The 19,626-nt window shown below is 47.9% G+C and overlaps 1 protein-coding gene and 18 non-coding genes across 19 annotated transcripts; 1 reads left to right on the forward strand and 18 right to left on the reverse strand.

Moving 5' to 3' along the window:
• Positions 1–1,221: 1,221 nt before the first annotated feature.
• On the reverse strand, positions 1,222–1,301 carry trnal-uag (transfer RNA leucine (anticodon UAG)). The gene has a single exon. It is a non-coding gene; the product is annotated as a tRNA-Leu (tRNA).
• Positions 1,302–1,442: 141 nt separating this feature from the next.
• trnal-aag (transfer RNA leucine (anticodon AAG)) lies at positions 1,443–1,524 on the reverse strand. Its single transcript has one exon. It is a non-coding gene; the product is annotated as a tRNA-Leu (tRNA).
• An 805-nt stretch (positions 1,525–2,329) lies between these two features.
• On the reverse strand, positions 2,330–2,410 carry trnal-uag (transfer RNA leucine (anticodon UAG)). Its single transcript has one exon. It is a non-coding gene; the product is annotated as a tRNA-Leu (tRNA).
• Positions 2,411–3,648: 1,238 nt separating this feature from the next.
• trnal-uag (transfer RNA leucine (anticodon UAG)) lies at positions 3,649–3,727 on the reverse strand. The gene has a single exon. It is a non-coding gene; the product is annotated as a tRNA-Leu (tRNA).
• Positions 3,728–3,866: 139 nt separating this feature from the next.
• On the reverse strand, positions 3,867–3,948 carry trnal-aag (transfer RNA leucine (anticodon AAG)). Its single transcript has one exon. It is a non-coding gene; the product is annotated as a tRNA-Leu (tRNA).
• Positions 3,949–4,089: 141 nt separating this feature from the next.
• Positions 4,090–4,170, reverse strand: trnap-ugg (transfer RNA proline (anticodon UGG)). Its single transcript has one exon. It is a non-coding gene; the product is annotated as a tRNA-Pro (tRNA).
• Positions 4,171–4,975: 805 nt separating this feature from the next.
• Positions 4,976–5,057, reverse strand: trnal-uag (transfer RNA leucine (anticodon UAG)). Its single transcript has one exon. It is a non-coding gene; the product is annotated as a tRNA-Leu (tRNA).
• Positions 5,058–6,082: 1,025 nt separating this feature from the next.
• On the reverse strand, positions 6,083–6,163 carry trnal-uag (transfer RNA leucine (anticodon UAG)). The gene has a single exon. It is a non-coding gene; the product is annotated as a tRNA-Leu (tRNA).
• A 140-nt stretch (positions 6,164–6,303) lies between these two features.
• Positions 6,304–6,385, reverse strand: trnal-aag (transfer RNA leucine (anticodon AAG)). Its single transcript has one exon. It is a non-coding gene; the product is annotated as a tRNA-Leu (tRNA).
• An 808-nt stretch (positions 6,386–7,193) lies between these two features.
• trnal-uag (transfer RNA leucine (anticodon UAG)) lies at positions 7,194–7,275 on the reverse strand. Its single transcript has one exon. It is a non-coding gene; the product is annotated as a tRNA-Leu (tRNA).
• A 140-nt stretch (positions 7,276–7,415) lies between these two features.
• Positions 7,416–7,497, reverse strand: trnal-aag (transfer RNA leucine (anticodon AAG)). Its single transcript has one exon. It is a non-coding gene; the product is annotated as a tRNA-Leu (tRNA).
• An 811-nt stretch (positions 7,498–8,308) lies between these two features.
• trnal-uag (transfer RNA leucine (anticodon UAG)) lies at positions 8,309–8,390 on the reverse strand. Its single transcript has one exon. It is a non-coding gene; the product is annotated as a tRNA-Leu (tRNA).
• A 139-nt stretch (positions 8,391–8,529) lies between these two features.
• Positions 8,530–8,611, reverse strand: trnal-aag (transfer RNA leucine (anticodon AAG)). The gene has a single exon. It is a non-coding gene; the product is annotated as a tRNA-Leu (tRNA).
• A 443-nt stretch (positions 8,612–9,054) lies between these two features.
• Positions 9,055–9,136, reverse strand: trnal-aag (transfer RNA leucine (anticodon AAG)). Its single transcript has one exon. It is a non-coding gene; the product is annotated as a tRNA-Leu (tRNA).
• A 1,024-nt stretch (positions 9,137–10,160) lies between these two features.
• On the reverse strand, positions 10,161–10,239 carry trnal-uag (transfer RNA leucine (anticodon UAG)). The gene has a single exon. It is a non-coding gene; the product is annotated as a tRNA-Leu (tRNA).
• Positions 10,240–10,591: 352 nt separating this feature from the next.
• trnal-uag (transfer RNA leucine (anticodon UAG)) lies at positions 10,592–10,670 on the reverse strand. The gene has a single exon. It is a non-coding gene; the product is annotated as a tRNA-Leu (tRNA).
• Positions 10,671–11,238: 568 nt separating this feature from the next.
• Positions 11,239–11,317, reverse strand: trnap-ugg (transfer RNA proline (anticodon UGG)). Its single transcript has one exon. It is a non-coding gene; the product is annotated as a tRNA-Pro (tRNA).
• Positions 11,318–12,405: 1,088 nt separating this feature from the next.
• trnap-ugg (transfer RNA proline (anticodon UGG)) lies at positions 12,406–12,485 on the reverse strand. Its single transcript has one exon. It is a non-coding gene; the product is annotated as a tRNA-Pro (tRNA).
• Positions 12,486–14,852: 2,367 nt separating this feature from the next.
• On the forward strand, positions 14,853–19,493 carry prdm9 (PR domain containing 9). The gene is made up of 6 exons (XM_058793242.1): positions 14,853–15,050; positions 15,476–15,589; positions 15,714–15,985; positions 16,086–16,153; positions 16,240–16,430; positions 17,243–19,493. Exons 1-6 carry the CDS (start codon positions 15,035–15,037, stop codon positions 19,138–19,140), a joined length of 2,559 nt encoding a protein of 852 aa, XP_058649225.1. The 5' UTR covers positions 14,853–15,034; the 3' UTR covers positions 19,141–19,493.
• Positions 19,494–19,626: the final 133 nt, after the last annotated feature.

Consider the following 19,626-nt stretch of genomic DNA (forward strand, 5'->3'; position numbering starts at 1 on the left):
TTTGCGTAAGACAAACCTGATCCCAAGCGGTTAGCGCTATGCTGTGTTGCTGTCACAACAAGTCTGAGATGAGTTTGGAAGAACCGATCAACACAGGATTGACTCAGATCCAGCAACGAAACCTCAAGTAGTCAGTAAACCACACAGGAAGGATGGGTCCCCAGGAGCAGAATTAAGTACCCTGCCTTAGCAAATAGGCAATCGGCTGTGGGAGAGGACGAGGAATCTAGTTTGACTCTCATGTTCCTGGGCGGCCTGGCTGCTGCCAGGAAATATAGTGCTCTCACAATATTTTCAGACCTTTCTCGAGTTCACAGGTACCTCCCGCCTTGGTTAAAACCACAGCTGGCAGCGGTGGGATTGAACCACGCCTCCGAAGAGACTGGAGCCTAAATCCAGCGCCTTAGACCGCCGCCACGCTACCCGTGGGTCAGTGTTCCATGGGTCGCCGACCGTGGAAAGGCCACCCGATGCTGAATTTGCTAAAAGCTGCAGTCTAATCCTGTTTGCGTAAGACAAACCTGATCCCAAGCGGTTAGCGCTATGCTGTGTTGCTGTCACAACAAGTCTGAGATGAGTTTGGAAAAACAGATCAACACAGGATTGACTCAGATCGTCAGCAACGAAACCTCAAGTAGTCAGTAAAACCACACAGGAAGGATGGGTCCCCAGGAGCAGAATTAAGTACCCTGCCTTAGCAAAGAGGCGATTGGCTGTGGGAGAGGACGAGGAATCTGGTTTGACTCGCATGTTCCTGGGGGGCCTGGCTGAAGCGGTTGGGGGCGGGGGATGTTTTGAAGTAACTTCACTATGATTGTAAATTATTGGTGTCACTGTTTCAACAGGGTGCCTTTATTAGAAAGGAGCAGAGGCTGGGACAGGCTTCCAGCACTGGCTTGGCTAAAAAGAAAGGAATGCAAAAGGGGCTGAATTTGGATGTGATGAGTTTGGAAAAACAGATCAACACAGGATTGACTCAAATCGCCAACAACGAAACCTCAAGTAGTCAGTAAACCACACAGGAAGGATGGGGCGCAGGAGCAGAACTAAGTCACCCTGCCTTAGCAAAGAGGCGATTGGCTGTGGGAGAGGGCGAGGAATCTAGTTTGACTCTCATGTTCCTGGGCGGCCTGGCTGCTGCCAGGAAATATAGTGCTCTCACAATATTTTCAGACCTTTCTCGAGTTCACAGGTACCTCCCGCCTTGGTTAAAACCACAGCTGGCAGCGGTGGGATTCGAACCCACGCCCAGAGAGACTGGAGCCTAAATCCAGCGCCTTAGACCACTCGGCCACGCTACCCGGTAAACTACCCTTTTCTGCCCTTCCACCCTGCAGAAATTGCGGTAACGCCGATTCTTCGCATAAAGCCCATCGAGTGCGGCCAAGGATAGCTCTTTGCTCGGCAATCGCAGCCACAAGAGTATTCCAAAAAGGTTGCCCTGGCAGCGGTGGGATTCGAACCCACGCCTCCGAAGAGACTGGAGCCTTAATCCAGCGCCTTAGACCGCTCGGCCACGCTACCCCGTGGGTCAGTGTTCCATGGGTCGCTTCGACCGGTGGAAAGGCCACCCCGATGCTGAATTTGCTAAAAAGCTGCAGTCTAATCCTGTTTGCGTAAGACAAACCTGATCCCAAGCGGGTTAGCGCTATGCTGTGTTGCTGTCACAACAAGTCTGAGATGAGTTTGGAAAAACAGATCAACACAGGATTGACTCAAATCGCCAGCAACGAAACCTCAAGTAGTCAGTAAACCACACAGGAAGGATGGGGCCGCAGGAGCAGAACTAAGTCACCCTGCCTTAGCAAATAGGCGATCGGCTGTGGGAGAGGACGAGGAATCTGGTTTGACTCGCATGTTCCTGGGGGGCCTGGCTGAAGCGGTTGGGGGCGGGGGTATGTTTTGAAGTAACTTCACTATGATTGTAAATTATTGGTGTCACTGTTTCAACAGGGTGCCTTTATTAGAAAGGAGCAGAGGCTGGGACAGGCTTCCAGCACTGGCTTGGCTAAAAAGAAAGGAATGCAAAAGGGGCTGAATTTGGATGTGATGAGTTTGGAAGAACCGATCAACACAGGATTGACTCAGATCGTCAACAACGAAACCTCAAGTAGTCAGTAAACCACACAGGAAGGATGGGTCCCCAGGAGCAGAATTAAGTACCCTGCCTTAGCAAAGAGGCGATTGGCTGTGGAGAGGACGAGGAATCTAGTTTGACTCTCATGTTCCTGGGCGGCCTGGCTGCTGCCAGGAAATATAGTGCTCTCACAATATTTTCAGACCTTTCTCGAGTTCACAGGTACCTCCCGGCCTTGGTTAAAACCACAGCTGGCAGCGGTGGGATTGAACCCACGCCTCCAGAGAGACTGGAGCCTAAATCCAGCGCCTTAGACCACTCGGCCACGCTACCCGGTAAACTACCCTTTTCTGCCCTTCCACCCTGCAGAAATTGCGGTAACGCGATTCTTCGCATAAAGCCCATCGAGTGCGGCCAAGGATAGCTCTTTGCTCGGCAATCGCAGCCACAAGAGTATTCCAAAAGGTTGCCCTGGCAGCGGTGGGATTCAACCCACGCCCAAGAGACTGGAGCCTTAATCCAGCGCCTTAGACCGCTCGGCCACGCTACCCCGTGGGTCAGTGTTCCATGGGTCGCTTCGACCGGTGGAAAGGCCACCCCGATGCTGAATTTGCTAAAAAGCTGCAGTCTAATCCTGTTTGCGTAAGACAAACCTGATCCCAAGCGGGTTAGCGCTTGCGGCTGTGTTGCTGTCACAACAAGTCTGAGATGAGTTTGGAAAAACAGATCAACACAGGATTGACTCAAATCGCCAGCAACGAAACCTCAAGTAGTCAGTAAACCACACAGGAAGGATGGGGCCGCAGGAGCAGAACTAAGTCACCCTGCCTTAGCAAATAGGCGATCGGCTGTGGGAGAGGACGAGGAATCTGGTTTGACTCGCATGTTCCTGGGGGGCCTGGCTGAAGCGGTTGGGGGCGGGGGATGTTTTGAAGTAACTTCACTATGATTGTAAATTATTGGTGTCACTGTTTCAACAGGGTGCCTTTATTAGAAAGGAGCAGAGGCTGGGACAGGCTTCCAGCACTGGCTTGGCTAAAAAGAAAGGAATGCAAAAGGGGCTGAATTTGGATGTGATGAGTTTGGAAGAACCGATCAACACAGGATTGACTCAGATCGTCAGCAACGAAACCTCAAGTAGTCAGTAAAACCACACAGGAAGGATGGGTCCCCAGGAGCAGAATTAAGTACCCTGCCTTAGCAAAGGCGATTGGCTGTGGAGAGGACGAGGAATCTAGTTTGACTCTCATGTTCCTGGGCGGCCTGGCTGCTGCCAGGAAATATAGTGCTCTCACAATATTTTCAGACCTTTCTCGAGTTCACAGGTACCTCCCGGCCTTGGTTAAAACCACAGCTGGCAGCGGTGGGATTCAACCCACGCCCAAGAGACTGGAGCCCAAATCCAGCGCCTTAGACCGCTCGGCCACGCTACCCGGTAAACTACCCTTTTCTGCCCTTCCACCCTGCAGAAATTGCGGTAACGCGATTCTTCGCAAAGCCCATCGAAAAGTGCGGCCAAGGATAGCTCTTGCTCGGCAATCGCAGCCACAAGAGTATTCAAAAGGTTGCCCTGGCAGCGGTGGGATTGAACCCACGCCCAGAGAGACTGGAGCCTAAATCCAGCGCCTTAGACCACTCGGCCACGCTACCCCGGTAAACTACCCTTTTCTGCCCTTCCACCCTGCAGAAATTGCGGTAACGCGATTCTTCGCAAAGCCCATCGAGTGCGGCCAAGGATAGCTCTTTGCTCGGCAATCGCAGCCACAAGAGTATTCCAAAAAGGTTGCCCTGGCAGCGGTGGGATTCGAACCCACGCCTCCGAAGAGACTGGAGCCTTAATCCAGCGCCTTAGACCGCTCGGCCACGCTACCCGGTAAACTACACCTTTTCTGCCCTTCCACCCTGCAGAAATTGCGGTAACGCGATTCTTCGCAAAGCCCATCGAAAAGTGCGGCCAAGGATAGCTCTTTGCTCGGCAATCGCAGCCACAAGAGTATTCCAAAAGGTTGCCCTGGCAGCGGTGGGATTCGAACCACGCCTCCGAAGAGACTGGAGCCCAAATCCAGCGCCTTAGACCGCTCGGCCACGCTACCCGTGGGTCAGTGTTCCATGGGTCGCTCGACCGTGGAAAGGCCACCCGATGCTGAATTTGCTAAAAGCTGCAGTCTAATCCTGTTTGCGTAAGACAAACCTGATCCCAAGCGGTTAGCGCTATGCTGTGTTGCTGTCACAACAAGTCTGAGATGAGTTTGGAAGAACCGATCAACACAGGATTGACTCAGATCGTCAGCAACGAAACCTCAAGTAGTCAGTAAAACCACACAGGAAGGATGGGGCCGCAGGAGCAGAACTAAGTCACCCTGCCTTAGCAAAGAGGCGATTGGCTGTGGGAGAGGACGAGGAATCTGGTTTGACTCGCATGTTCCTGGGGGGCCTGGCTGAAGCGGTTGGGGGCGGGGGGATGTTTTGAAGTAACTTCACTATGATTGTAAATTATTGGTGTCACTGTTTCAACAGGGTGCCTTTATTAGAAAGGAGCAGAGGCTGGGACAGGCTTCCAGCACTGGCTTGGCTAAAAAGAAAGGAATGCAAAAGGGGCTGAATTTGGATGTGATGAGTTTGGAAGAACCGATCAACACAGGATTGACTCAGATCGTCAGCAACGAAACCTCAAGTAGTCAGTAAAACCACACAGGAAGGATGGGTCCCCAGGAGCAGAATTAAGTACCCTGCCTTAGCAAAGAGGCGATTGGCTGTGGGAGAGGACGAGGAATCTAGTTTGACTCTCATGTTCCTGGGCGGCCTGGCTGCTGCCAGGGAAATATAGTGCTCTCACAATATTTTCAGACCTTTCTCGAGTTCACGCAGGTACCTCCCGGCCTTGGTTAAAACCACAGCTGGCAGCGGTGGGATTCGAACCCACGCCTCCAGAGAGACTGGAGCCTAAATCCAGCGCCTTAGACCACTCGGCCACGCTACCCCGGTAGACAACCCCTTTTCTGCCCTTCCACCCTTTAGAAATTGCGGTAACGCGATTCTTCGCAAAGCCCATCGAGTGCGGCCAAGGATAGCTCTTTGCTCGGCAATCGCAGCCACAAGAGTATTCCAAAAAGGTTGCCCTGGCAGCGGTGGGATTCGAACCCACGCCTCCGAAGAGACTGGAGCCTTAATCCAGCGCCTTAGACCGCCGCCACGCTACCCGTGGGTCAGTGTTCCATGGGTCGCTCGACCGTGGAAAGGCCACCCGATGCTGAATTTGCTAAAAGCTGCAGTCTAATCCTGTTTGCGTAAGACAAACCTGATCCCAAGCGGGTTAGCGCTTGCGGCTGTGTTGCTGTCACAACAAGTCTGAGATGAGTTTGGAAAAACAGATCAACACAGGATTGACTCAAATCGCCAGCAACGAAACCTCAAGTAGTCAGTAAACCACACAGGAAGGATGGGGCCGCAGGAGCAGAACTAAGTCACCCTGCCTTAGCAAATAGGCGATCGGCTGTGGGAGAGGACGAGGAATCTGGTTTGACTCGCATGTTCCTGGGGGGCCTGGCTGAAGCGGTTGGGGGCGGGGGGATGTTTTGAAGTAACTTCACTATGATTGTAAATTATTGGTGTCACTGTTTCAACAGGGTGCCTTTATTAGAAAGGAGCAGAGGCTGGGACAGGCTTCCAGCACTGGCTTGGCTAAAAAGAAAGGAATGCAAAAGGGGCTGAATTTGGATGTGATGAGTTTGGAAGAACCGATCAACACAGGATTGACTCAGATCGTCAGCAACGAAACCTCAAGTAGTCAGTAAAACCACACAGGAAGGATGGGTCCCCAGGAGCAGAATTAAGTACCCTGCCTTAGCAAAGGCGATTGGCTGTGGGAGAGGACGAGGAATCTAGTTTGACTCTCATGTTCCTGGGCGGCCTGGCTGCTGCCAGGGAAATATAGTGCTCTCACAATATTTTCAGACCTTTCTCGAGTTCACGCAGGTACCTCCCGGCCTTGGTTAAAACCACAGCTGGCAGCGGTGGGATTCGAACCCACGCCTCCAGAGAGACTGGAGCCTAAATCCAGCGCCTTAGACCACTCGCCACGCTACCCCGGTAAACTACCCCTTTTCTGCCCTTCCACCCTGCAGAAATTGCGGTAACGCGATTCTTCGCAAAGCCCATCGAGTGCGGCCAAGGATAGCTCTTTGCTCGGCAATCGCAGCCACAAGAGTATTCCAAAAAGGTTGCCCTGGCAGCGGTGGGATTCGAACCCACGCCTCCGAAGAGACTGGAGCCTTAATCCAGCGCCTTAGACCGCTCGGCCACGCTACCCGGGGGTCAGTGTTCCATGGGTCGCCGACCGGTGGAAAGGCCACCCCGATGCTGAATTTGCTAAAAAGCTGCAGTCTAATCCTGTTTGCGTAAGACAAACCTGATCCCAAGCGGGTTAGCGCTTGCGGCTGTGTTGCTGTCACAACAAGTCTGAGATGAGTTTGGAAAAACAGATCAACACAGGATTGACTCAAATCGCCAGCAACGAAACCTCAAGTAGTCAGTAAACCACACAGGAAGGATGGGGCCGCAGGAGCAGAACTAAGTCACCCTGCCTTAGCAAATAGGCGATCGGCTGTGGGAGAGGACGAGGAATCTGGTTTGACTCGCATGTTCCTGGGGGGCCTGGCTGAAGCGGTTGGGGGCGGGGGATGTTTTGAAGTAACTTCACTATGATTGTAAATTATTGGTGTCACTGTTTCAACAGGGTGCCTTTATTAGAAAGGAGCAGAGGCTGGGACAGGCTTCCAGCACTGGCTTGGCTAAAAAGAAAGGAATGCAAAAGGGGCTGAATTTGGATGTGATGAGTTTGGAAGAACCGATCAACACAGGATTGACTCAGATCGTCAGCAACGAAACCTCAAGTAGTCAGTAAAACCACACAGGAAGGATGGGTCCCCAGGAGCAGAATTAAGTACCCTGCCTTAGCAAAGAGGCGATTGGCTGTGGGAGAGGACGAGGAATCTAGTTTGACTCTCATGTTCCTGGGCGGCCTGGCTGCTGCCAGGGAAATATAGTGCTCTCACAATATTTTCAGACCTTTCTCGAGTTCACACAGGTACCTCCCGGCCTTGGTTAAAACCACAGCTGGCAGCGGTGGGATTCGAACCCACGCCTCCAGAGAGACTGGAGCCTAAATCCAGCGCCTTAGACCACTCGGCCACGCTACCCCGGTAAACTACCCCTTTTCTGCCCTTCCACCCTGCAGAAATTGCGGTAACGCGATTCTTCGCAAAGCCCATCGAGTGCGGCCAAGGATAGCTCTTTGCTCGGCAATCGCAGCCACAAGAGTATTCCAAAAAGGTTGCCCTGGCAGCGGTGGGATTCGAACCCACGCCTCCGAAGAGACTGGAGCCTTAATCCAGCGCCTTAGACCGCTCGGCCACGCTACCCCGTGGGTCAGTGTTCCATGGGTCGCTTCGACCGGTGGAAAGGCCACCCCGATGCTGAATTTGCTAAAAAGCTGCAGTCTAATCCTGTTTGCGTAAGACAAACCTGATCCCAAGCGGGTTAGCGCTTGCGGCTGTGTTGCTGTCACAACAAGTCTGAGATGAGTTTGGAAAAACAGATCAACACAGGATTGACTCAAATCGCCAGCAACGAAACCTCAAGTAGTCAGTAAACCACACAGGAAGGATGGGGCCGCAGGAGCAGAACTAAGTCACCCTGCCTTAGCAAATAGGCGATCGGCTGTGGGAGAGGACGAGGAATCTGGTTTGACTCGCATGTTCCTGGGGGGCCTGGCTGAAGCGGTTGGGGGCGGGGGATGTTTTGAAGTAACTTCACTATGATTGTAAATTATTGGTGTCACTGTTTCAACAGGGTGCCTTTATTAGAAAGGAGCAGAGGCTGGGACAGGCTTCCAGCACTGGCTTGGCTAAAAAGAAAGGAATGCAAAAGGGGCTGAATTTGGATGTGATGAGTTTGGAAGAACCGATCAACACAGGATTGACTCAGATCGTCAGCAACGAAACCTCAAGTAGTCAGTAAAACCACACAGGAAGGATGGGTCCCCAGGAGCAGAATTAAGTACCCTGCCTTAGCAAAGAGGCGATTGGCTGTGGGAGAGGACGAGGAATCTAGTTTGACTCTCATGTTCCTGGGCGGCCTGGCTGCTGCCAGGGAAATATAGTGCTCTCACAATATTTTCAGACCTTTCTCGAGTTCAGGCAGGTACCTCCCGGCCTTGGTTAAAACCACAGCTGGCAGCGGTGGGATTCGAACCCACGCCTCCAGAGAGACTGGAGCCTAAATCCAGCGCCTTAGACCACTCGGCCACGCTACCCCGGTAGACAACCCTTTTCTGCCCTTCCACCCTGCAGAAATTGCGGTAACGCGATTCTTCGCAAAGCCCATCGAGTGCGGCCAAGGATAGCTCTTTGCTCGGCAATCGCAGCCACAAGAGTATTCCAAAAAGGTTGCCCTGGCAGCGGTGGGATTCGAACCCACGCCTCCGAAGAGACTGGAGCCTTAATCCAGCGCCTTAGACCGCTCGGCCACGCTACCCCGTGGGTCAGTGTTCCATGGGTCGCTTCGACCGGTGGAAAGGCCACCCCGATGCTGAATTTGCTAAAAAGCTGCAGTCTAATCCTGTTTGCGTAAGACAAACCTGATCCCAAGCGGGTTAGCGCTTGCGGCTGTGTTGCTGTCACAACAAGTCTGAGATGAGTTTGGAAAAACAGATCAACACAGGATTGACTCAAATCGCCAGCAACGAAACCTCAAGTAGTCAGTAAAACCACACAGGAAGGATGGGTCCCCAGGAGCAGAATTAAGTACCCTGCCTTAGCAAAGAGGCGATTGGCTGTGGGAGAGGACGAGGAATCTAGTTTGACTCTCATGTTCCTGGGCGGCCTGGCTGCTGCCAGGGAAATATAGTGCTCTCACAATATTTTCAGACCTTTCTCGAGTTCACGCAGGTACCTCCCGGCCTTGGTTAAAACCACAGCTGGCAGCGGTGGGATTCGAACCCACGCCTCCAGAGAGACTGGAGCCTTAATCCAGCGCCTTAGACCGCTCGGCCACGCTACCCCGTGGGTCAGTGTTCCATGGGTCGCTTCGACCGGTGGAAAGGCCACCCCGATGCTGAATTTGCTAAAAAGCTGCAGTCTAATCCTGTTTGCGTAAGACAAACCTGATCCCAAGCGGGTTAGCGCTATGGCTGTGTTGCTGTCACAACAAGTCTGAGATGAGTTTGGAAAAACAGATCAACACAGGATTGACTCAAATCGCCAGCAACGAAACCTCAAGTAGTCAGTAAACCACACAGGAAGGATGGGGCCGCAGGAGCAGAACTAAGTCACCCTGCCTTAGCAAATAGGCGATCGGCTGTGGGAGAGGACGAGGAATCTGGTTTGACTCGCATGTTCCTGGGGGGCCTGGCTGAAGCGGTTGGGGGCGGGGGGATGTTTTGAAGTAACTTCACTATGATTGTAAATTATTGGTGTCACTGTTTCAACAGGGTGCCTTTATTAGAAAGGAGCAGAGGCTGGGACAGGCTTCCAGCACTGGCTTGGCTAAAAAGAAAGGAATGCAAAAGGGGCTGAATTTGGATGTGATGAGTTTGGAAAAACAGATCAACACAGGATTGACTCAGATCGTCAACGAAACCTCAAGTAGTCAGTAAACCACACAGGAAGGATGGGGCCGCAGGAGCAGAACTAAGTCACCCTGCCTTAGCAAAGAGGCGATTGGCTGTGGGAGAGGACGAGGAATCTAGTTTGACTCTCATGTTCCTGGGCGGCCTGGCTGCTGCCAGGGAAATATAGTGCTCTCACAATATTTTCAGACCTTTCTCGAGTTCACGCAGGTACCTCCCGGCCTTGGTTAAAACCACAGCTGGCAGCGGTGGGATTGAACCCACGCCTCGAAGAGACTGGAGCCCAAATCCAGCGCCTTAGACCGCCGCCACGCTACCCGGTAAACTACCCTTTTCTGCCCTTCCACCCTGCAGAAATTGCGGTAACGCGATTCTTCGCAAAGCCCATCGAGTGCGGCCAAGGATAGCTCTTTGCTCGGCAATCGCAGCCACAAGAGTATTCCAAAAAGGTTGCCCTGGCAGCGGTGGGATTCGAACCACGCCTCCAGAGACTGGAGCCTAAATCCAGCGCCTTAGACCACTCGGCCACGCTACCCGGTAAACTACCCCTTTTCTGCCCTTCCACCCTGCAGAAATTGCGGTAACGCGATTCTTCGCATAAAGCCCATCGAGTGCGGCCAAGGATAGCTCTTGCTCGGCAATCGCAGCCACAAGAGTATTCAAAAGGTTGCCCTGGCAGCGGTGGGATTCGAACCCACGCCTCGAAGAGACTGGAGCCTTAATCCAGCGCCTTAGACCGCCGCCACGCTACCCGGTAAACTACCCTTTTCTGCCCTTCCACCCTGCAGAAATTGCGGTAGCGATTCTTCGCAAAGCCCATCGAGTGCGGCCAAGGATAGCTCTTTGCTCGGCAATCGCAGCCACAAGAGTATTCCAAAAGGTTGCCCTGGCAGCGGTGGGATTCGAACCACGCCTCCAGAGACTGGAGCCTAAATCCAGCGCCTTAGACCACTCGGCCACGCTACCCGGTAAACTACCCTTTTCTGCCCTTCCACCCTGCAGAAATTGCGGTAACGCGATTCTTCGCATAAAGCCCATCGAGTGCGGCCAAGGATAGCTCTTGCTCGGCAATCGCAGCCACAAGAGTATTCAAAAGGTTGCCCTGGCAGCGGTGGGATTCGAACCCACGCCTCGAAGAGACTGGAGCCTTAATCCAGCGCCTTAGACCGCCGCCACGCTACCCGGTAAACTACCCTTTTCTGCCCTTCCACCCTGCAGAAATTGCGGTAGCGATTCTTCGCAAAGCCCATCGAAAAGTGCGGCCAAGGATAGCTCTTGCTCGGCAATCGCAGCCACAAGAGTATTCAAAAGGTTGCCCTGGCAGCGGTGGGATTCAACCCACGCCCAAGAGACTGGAGCCTTAATCCAGCGCCTTAGACCACTCGCCACGCTACCCGGTAAACTACACCTTTTCTGCCCTTCCACCCTGCAGAAATTGCGGTAACGCGATTCTTCGCAAAGCCCATCGAGTGCGGCCAAGGATAGCTCTTTGCTCGGCAATCGCAGCCACAAGAGTATTCCAAAAAGGTTGCCCTGGCAGCGGTGGGATTGAACCCACGCCTCCAGAGACTGGAGCCCAAATCCAGCGCCTTAGACCGCTCGGCCACGCTACCCGGTAAACTACACCTTTTCTGCCCTTCCACCCTGCAGAAATTGCGGTAACGCCGATTCTTCGCAAAGCCCATCGAAAAGTGCGGCCAAGGATAGCTCTTTGCTCGGCAATCGCAGCCACAAGAGTATTCCAAAAGGTTGCCCTGGCAGCGGTGGGATTCAACCCACGCCCAAGAGACTGGAGCCTTAATCCAGCGCCTTAGACCGCTCGGCCACGCTACCCCGTGGGTCAGTGTTCCATGGGTCGCTTCGACCGGTGGAAAGGCCACCCCGATGCTGAATTTGCTAAAAAGCTGCAGTCTAATCCTGTTTGCGTAAGACAAACCTGATCCCAAGCGGTTAGCGCTATGCGGCTGTGTTGCTGTCACAACAAGTCTGAGATGAGTTTGGAAAAACAGATCAACACAGGATTGACTCAGATCGTCAACGAAACCTCAAGTAGTCAGTAAACCACACAGGAAGGATGGGTCCCCAGGAGCAGAATTAAGTACCCTGCCTTAGCAAAGAGGCGATTGGCTGTGGAGAGGACGAGGAATCTAGTTTGACTCTCATGTTCCTGGGCGGCCTGGCTGCTGCCAGGAAATATAGTGCTCTCACAATATTTTCAGACCTTTCTCGAGTTCAGGCAGGTACCTCCCGCCTTGGTTAAAACCACAGCTGGCAGCGGTGGGATTCGAACCACGCCTCCAGAGACTGGAGCCTTAATCCAGCGCCTTAGACCACTCGCCACGCTACCCGGTAAACTACCCTTTTCTGCCCTTCCACCCTGCAGAAATTGCGGTAGCGATTCTTCGCAAAGCCCATCGAAAAGTGCGGCCAAGGATAGCTCTTTGCTCGGCAATCGCAGCCACAAGAGTATTCCAAAAGGTTGCCCTGGCAGCGGTGGGATTGAACCACGCCTCCGAAGAGACTGGAGCCTTAATCCAGCGCCTTAGACCGCCGCCACGCTACCCGGTAAACTACCCTTTTCTGCCCTTCCACCCTGCAGAAATTGCGGTAACGCGATTCTTCGCAAAGCCCATCGAGTGCGGCCAAGGATAGCTCTTTGCTCGGCAATCGCAGCCACAAGAGTATTCCAAAAAGGTTGCCCTGGCAGCGGTGGGATTGAACCCACGCCTCAGAGAGACTGGAGCCCAAATCCAGCGCCTTAGACCACTCGGCCACGCTACCCCGTGGGTCAGTGTTCCATGGGTCGCTTCGACCGGTGGAAAGGCCACCCCGATGCTGAATTTGCTAAAAAGCTGCAGTCTAATCCTGTTTGCGTAAGACAAACCTGATCCCAAGCGGGTTAGCGCTTGCGGCTGTGTTGCTGTCACAACAAGTCTGAGATGAGTTTGGAAAAACAGATCAACACAGGATTGACTCAGATCGTCAGCAACGAAACCTCAAGTAGTCAGTAAACCACACAGGAAGGATGGGGCAGGAGCAGAACTAAGTCACCCTGCCTTAGCAATGAGGCAACCATTATGAAAGAAGATGACACACCTTGCCATACTTACATGTTTCTAACAGTCCTGACATTTTCAAAGCATACAAAAGCTATTGACATTGGAACAAGAGCCAAAATCCAATATCTTAGACCCCTTCGCCACACTATTCTGCAAAGTTATTTTTTAGCCCGGCAACTTTCCACCGACTTTTGTCTTGTTGTGCTTCGCCAAAAGTGTTAATATTAATAAATTTCAAAATAGCTGTTTACTCATTTTATATATTTTACAATTTAATGTATGTGATGGCAACATAATTTTCAGCAGCCATTACTCCAGCCTTTACTCTTACTGACTAATATACTGAAACTTTCTTTCTTTTCATTATTATTTTTTATTTGTTGAAAATGTTTGTGCTGCTTAAAGTAGACGTTTTTTATGAATAGAAAGTTCAAAAGAGCAGCATTTTTTAAAATACAAATCTTTTTCTAATGTTATAAATAGCTTCATTGTTATTTCTGTTCAATTTAATGTACCATTTCTGAATAAAAGTAATTTGTTGACACCAAACATTTGAACAGTAATTTATCGAGCAAACTTGTTTTGCAACTTTTAAATACTAACTGTTGCATTACAATATAGTCAGTAACAGACAGTAAACTGGAATTTATGCTCTGTTGCTAGTTGGATACATTTCTGAGAGAGGGTCATCGATTGACAGGTAAAGAACAAGCAGATCATCAGCTTCAGTGCATCTACATGACACAAAACATGATTGCCCCCTTGTCATACCAAGTGATACTGATTTCTGGTTTCAAAATCTGCCAGTTGTTTTAATGGTTCCTGTATTTAGTAGGAGTGCACAAGCCACAAACTAACTCTGGGTTAGTTGTAGCACACATGGTTTAAATATTTCCACACATGCTAACATAAAAAATCGTGGTATTTACTAGTTGCCACATCAACACCATACAGATAATTTTTTTTGCCAAAATTAAAAAATCTTTTGAAGATATCACTGAACATTTATTTTACCATAGCAAAAGTAAATTTCTGGCTGAAGTAAATTTTCCACCTCAGTTTTTAGTATTACTTTAAAATGAGACAGATCTGCTATTATATGAATGTCCAATCTGTTATCAGTTTAGATTTTAGATGCTTCACTAACTAGTAGAAGACACTAACCAGTTTTAAATTCCAGTAACGCAGATGGGGAACGTTGTAACACTGCATTACAGTGTGCCCTGCTATTATTAAACTATGCTTTTCTATAACATTGGCGATGTAATTACACTATTTATTTTCATGAATTTTAATGAGAAACAGGTGAATAATGAAATTCAATGTTTAACATTCAGAAATTATTTCAAGAAATGTAAAGCATATTTTGGCTCGCATATTTGTCTTGTGTGCTGTGAGCTGTGTGAGGAGGTCTCTGTGTTTTTCTGGATGTCTGAATGTGTTTCTTCATCTATATGCCCACATTGCTTTAAACTGTGCCTAAGCATGGGGTCCTGAATGCAATGTGTTCGTAGTCAAATTTCAAGATTATATTATTTCTTAATTCTTAAAAAAAAACATCATTATTTTATTTGGAAAAAGTTAATTTATTGACAAAATATTTTAGTTTGTCTTGTATATATTTTTTTATTAGATCAGATAACATTTTAAGCTGTCATATGGTCATGTTACAACATGCCCCTCAGATTTTACAATGTACCCCACCTTCCCAATGTGGATTTACACAAACTGAGGAAGTCAAAAAGTATTAGGTTGTGCCCCACTCTCCCGATATAAATCATATCTTTACAAAATAACTTTATTTCATTCAGAATCATTCTATTTGGACACCTTTACTCTCACTAAACTGGGTGGATTAAAAGTGCATTAAACTGATGTTGTATTTTTCCTTCCCGCATCGAGCTTGCATCACTCCAACTGTAATCGTGTGTGTGTTTTGATTAGCCTATATAAGCCGTTCGAATAATCATGAAATAAGCTGATCAGCTATAGCGTTTTGAAATGCACTGAGACAACAACAACAAAAAAACAAAACAAAAAATTCTCTACTTTCAGGCACCGTCGCGGAAGGAAAACAAGGTTAATGATGGCGTCACAAACAGACGCCGACGTATTACAACTTCCTGTTTCGGGAAGCGCTGAGTTAGGCTCTTGCTTGCTACACAGCTAGAAAGCTTGAATGTCCAGCAGGATTGTGTATAACCTTAGTGTCCGAATGTTTGTACAGTGTTAACAAGCAAAAAGTGCGACTTACTGCAATTCGGAGAAATAATGTCGGACAGTCCGGGTGGGTATTGTTGTATACTAAAGCGAAGTAATTAGCCAACTATTTACAGACCTACCATGCTAGCTTCAGATTGCTCAAATCGACATGTACACATAAAATGTATCGCTCTTGTTGGTTTGTCTGAACGGTTTTATATGTCTGTTTAGAATTATTAATGATTTTCTTGAATTTTTGCCATTATTAAACTGCTGTTTTGATGTTTAAAACAAAGTTACCAGAATGTGTCACGACAGCAAATTTACATTTACTCACAGAATGTACGTTAAGTTTTTGCCAGTGTCAGTAATGCATTGTTATTCTGCTTTTGTTTTACTGAAGCTTGACATCTTAATTTAGTTGTTTTCCTTAGTGAGGTGTAGGTCTAACAAAATACAGAACACCATAACTTTGACAACATTTTTGCTGTTTTCAACTGCTTCTGACAGATTTTCCACCAAGTGATGAGCAGAATTTAGAGATAGAAGACGCTGTTACTAATTGTTCTTCTGTTGTGATGATGGAGGAACAGGAGGATAGCATGTTTAATGACCAACATTTCTGTAAGTATAAACTTAAATATGCAATTTGAATTTAAATCTCTTTCATGTGTAGGCTACCTTATACACTCTCTGTGTCTATAGTACCCTTTCCTTGTCTTATTCTTTGTTTTTGTTTTTTTGGCAGATTGTGAGATGTGTCACCAGCTCTTCATTGACCAGTGTGAGGTTCATGGTCCACCATTATTCACATGTGACTCGCCAACAGCTATGGGCATTCCTCAGAGAGCTCTGCTGACGCTGCCGCAAGGCTTGGTTATAGGCCGATCAAGCATCTCTAATGCAGGGCTTGGGGTTTTCAACCAAGGCCAGACTGTGCCATTGGGGATGCATTTTGGACCTTTTGATGGAGAGGTGACCTCAGAGGAAAAAGCATTGGATAGTGCCTTCTCTTGGGTAGTGAGTGTCAACCTTACTGTTTTATTATTTGTTAAAGTTATAATAGTAATTTAAACATAAGCATTTGGTTAGACAAATATTAATGCCATTTTCTCTCTAGATTTACAGAGGAAATAATCAGTATACTTACCTAGATGCAGAGAGAGACACTCACTCTAACTGGATGAAGTAAGCACTTCTATTCGCTTTTGTTGTGATTTGTAATTTAGCCATTTAAGCCTATTTGATAGTTGTTGTGTTGTGTCTTTCTTTAGGTTTGTGGTGTGCTCAAGGAGTGAGACGGAGCAGAATCTTGTTGCATTCCAGCAAAATGGACGTATTCTGTTCCGTTGTTGTCGCCCTATTAGCCCAGGGCAGGAATTTCGAGTTTGGTATGCTGAAGAATATGCTCAAGGACTTGGCATCATCTGGGATAAGATCTGGGATAAGAAAAGCATTTCTCTAGGTAACTACATCTTGGATTTTTACCTGCTCTGTGGCATCTTTGTTCCATATCATGAAATAGAAGTTGTTGTTTTTTTTTGTTTTTTTTAAATGCTGCATGTTCTGAGTGAATGTTTCTTTAATGTCACAATGTGCAGTTAATCCAGATGTTATTTAATAATTCCTGATGTAATCCAATTGCTTCACCAATTGCATTTTTTCACCATATGCCAACATTCTTCAAAATATCATATTTTGTTTCACAGAAGAAGGAAATGCATACAGGTTTGGAATGACATAAGGGTGACTACCATTACTTACCACAATTATTCTTGCACTGCTGTTTAGCAGCAGTTTTGAATCTTTCATGGCATATTCATCATTAACTTGCTGAATTATTTAGAGTGGTTACTTAATGTAATTAATAAAAAAAAAAAAAACTAAAGCCATAATTGTTTTCAGTCTCTATGACCTGCTCAGTCATTGCCTGGACGTGCAAACATGTTATTGAAGACGTGCAAACATGTTATTGAAGACATACAAACAGTTGTTGTTTTATTAAATCGTTAAACTTTTAAAATGATTTTTTTTTTTTAAACAACAACATACAGTTAAGACCAATTAGATCAATGGGATTGCTAATCTTTAGGAAGAATTGCTTGATTGTGTACAAAACATATTTGAAGTTAACCTGCCATAAACATTTCAGCTAAAAGTTATAAGTACTTGAGTATTACTTTGTAGGGATAGCTAAATACAGAGAATGCTGTGCATTTTCTGTTGATACCTGTCATGGCCTAGTGGCTTTCCAGTAAATTGGTTTCTTTTTTTCAGGTCCAACTGAAGATCCGGTATCTCAGGACTGTCTATGTCCTTATTGCCATTACTCCTTCCCAACAATTTTTTATTTGCGTGTTCATGTGAAGCGCTCGCACCCCGATGAGTATGCACACTTCATGCAGACACAGCCGCTAGAGTCTGTAGAGATAGACCAGTGCCTTCTGGCCTCTGATGCAGCTCCTCCAACCCATATGCAGCCAATGATAGAAAGCTGTCAGGGTCAAATTTCAACCCCAGATGGACAACCCATCCATCAGTCAGAAAAGTCAGACTGCACTGATTTGTCTGATACATGCAGTAATGTTTTGAGTGATCAAGCAAACTGTGTTGCTGAGGTCTCAGGTGAAATGAATAAATGTGGTGAGTGTGGCCGTAACTTTTTGAGATCTTGTCATCTGAAGAGACATCAGCGCACTATTCACTCCAAAGAGAAGCCTTATTGCTGCAGCCATTGTAGGAAGTGCTTTAGTCAAGCAACAGGACTGAAAAGACACCAACAAACCCACCAGGGGGAGGAAAAGAGAGAGAAAGATGCTGATAGACCTTCTGATGTATACCCTTGCACAAAGTGCTCCTTCTCTTTTGTGGCCAAATCCAATTTATACCAACATCTGAAACGTCATCACCATGGTGAGTACCTCAGGTTAGTTGAGAGCGGCTCGCTCGCAGCAGGGCCTGTGGGTGAAACAGAGACAAGTTCTGACAAGCATGACCCAACCTATGAACCTCCTACTCGAGCTAAGAGGCCCGTGAAGAACACTTTGAGAGGCAGGAGTCACCCTAAAAAAGTGTCTGTTGGCCGACCAAGGGGACGACCACCTAAAAACAAGCGTGCAGCTCAGGATGAAGTGTTTATCTGCACGGAGTGTGAACAGAGGTTCTCTGATTTGGAGACACTAAAAACTCACCAATGTGCGGGACAGGATAATAATAAGATAGAGGAACCACAGGAAGCAGCAGATTCTCATCATGTCTGCGGTGAATGCCTGAGAAGTTTCAGTAATTTTGATCTTCTTAAAGCCCATGAGTGCATTCAGCAGGGAGACGGATCTTACTCTTGCTCTCACTGCAATCTTTACTTCAACCGTTTGTGTAACCTTCGTCGCCATGAACGCACCATCCACTCCAAGGAAAAGCCCTACTGCTGCACCCTGTGCCTCAAGTCCTTCACCCAGTCTTCTGGCTTGAAGCGCCACCAGCAGAGCCACTCACGACGCAAAGCCCACCGCCAGAGCTCAGCCCTTGTTGATGCCAGCATCTTTCCCTGCGCATACTGCCCCTTCTCCTTCACCGATGAGCGCTATCTTTACAAACACATCCGCCGTCACCATCCAGAAATGAGCGTTAAATATCTGAGTTTCCAAGAAGGGGGTGTTTTGTCTGTTGAAAAGCCTCACAGCTGCAGCCAGTGCTGCAAGAGCTTTAGCACAATCAAGGGCTTCAAGAACCACAGCTGCTTCAAGCAGGGGGAGAAGGTGTATCTGTGCCCAGATTGCGGAAAGGCATTCAGTTGGTTTAATAGCCTCAAGCAACACCAGCGCATACACACAGGAGAAAAGCCTTACACATGTCAGCAGTGCGGCAAGAGTTTTGTCCACTCCGGACAACTGAATGTGCACCTCCGCACACACACAGGTGAAAAACCTTTCCTGTGTTCACAGTGTGGTGAAAGCTTCAGGCAGTCAGGAGATTTGAGGAGGCATGAGCAGAAGCATTCTGGCGTGCGCCCATGCCAGTGCCCTGATTGTGGAAAAAGCTTTAGTCGGCCACAAAGTCTCAAAGCTCACCAACAGCTTCATAATGGCACCAAACTTTTCCCCTGCACTCAGTGTGGAAAAAGCTTTACTCGTAGATACCATCTCACCCGGCATCACCAGAAAATGCACTCCTGACTAAAGAAGTAAAGACACTGATGAATTTATGGATGTCATTATGAAATGCTTGTTGTTCCTGTTTTAAGATCATCTTTAGTTAATATTTAAGTTCCTTTGAGGCAAAAGTATTTAGCCATTGAAAAGATCCTGTTCTTGTTGAGAATGGCAGACAGGTCTGAACTAGGCATTTTTGAGTATAACATAATGGGGGACAAAATTGCTGGGTGTAGATGGTTCCCAAAGACACAGTCATTAGGCTGGTTGTAAGAAATTTGTTGAAAAAAAGTTTTCAAAACTATATTTTATTAACAAATATGTAATTGTTCAACAGTTTGTTCCTATGATCATAGTAAAATAATTTTGTAAATGTATGTGTTGCAAGATGTTTTCTTTTAGTCAAGAAATTTCAAAGATGGGAAAATGAGGGTTTTGAGAATGAGAACTCTTGGGTTTGCATATATGCATAAATGTTCAGGTATTTTTTGAAGATATTATGTCCCTCCT

Source organism: Onychostoma macrolepis, chromosome 12, assembly GCF_012432095.1.
Source record: "Onychostoma macrolepis isolate SWU-2019 chromosome 12, ASM1243209v1, whole genome shotgun sequence".
NCBI classification, from domain to species: domain Eukaryota; kingdom Metazoa; phylum Chordata; class Actinopteri; order Cypriniformes; family Cyprinidae; genus Onychostoma; species Onychostoma macrolepis.

Coding starts and splice junctions, on each gene's coding strand:
- prdm9 (XM_058793242.1), top strand. Junction 15,590..15,713: donor GTTTAATGACCAACATTTCT/GTAAGTATAAAC, acceptor TTTTTTTGGCAG/ATTGTGAGATGTGTCACCAG. Junction 15,986..16,085: donor ATAGTGCCTTCTCTTGGGTA/GTGAGTGTCAAC, acceptor TTTTCTCTCTAG/ATTTACAGAGGAAATAATCA.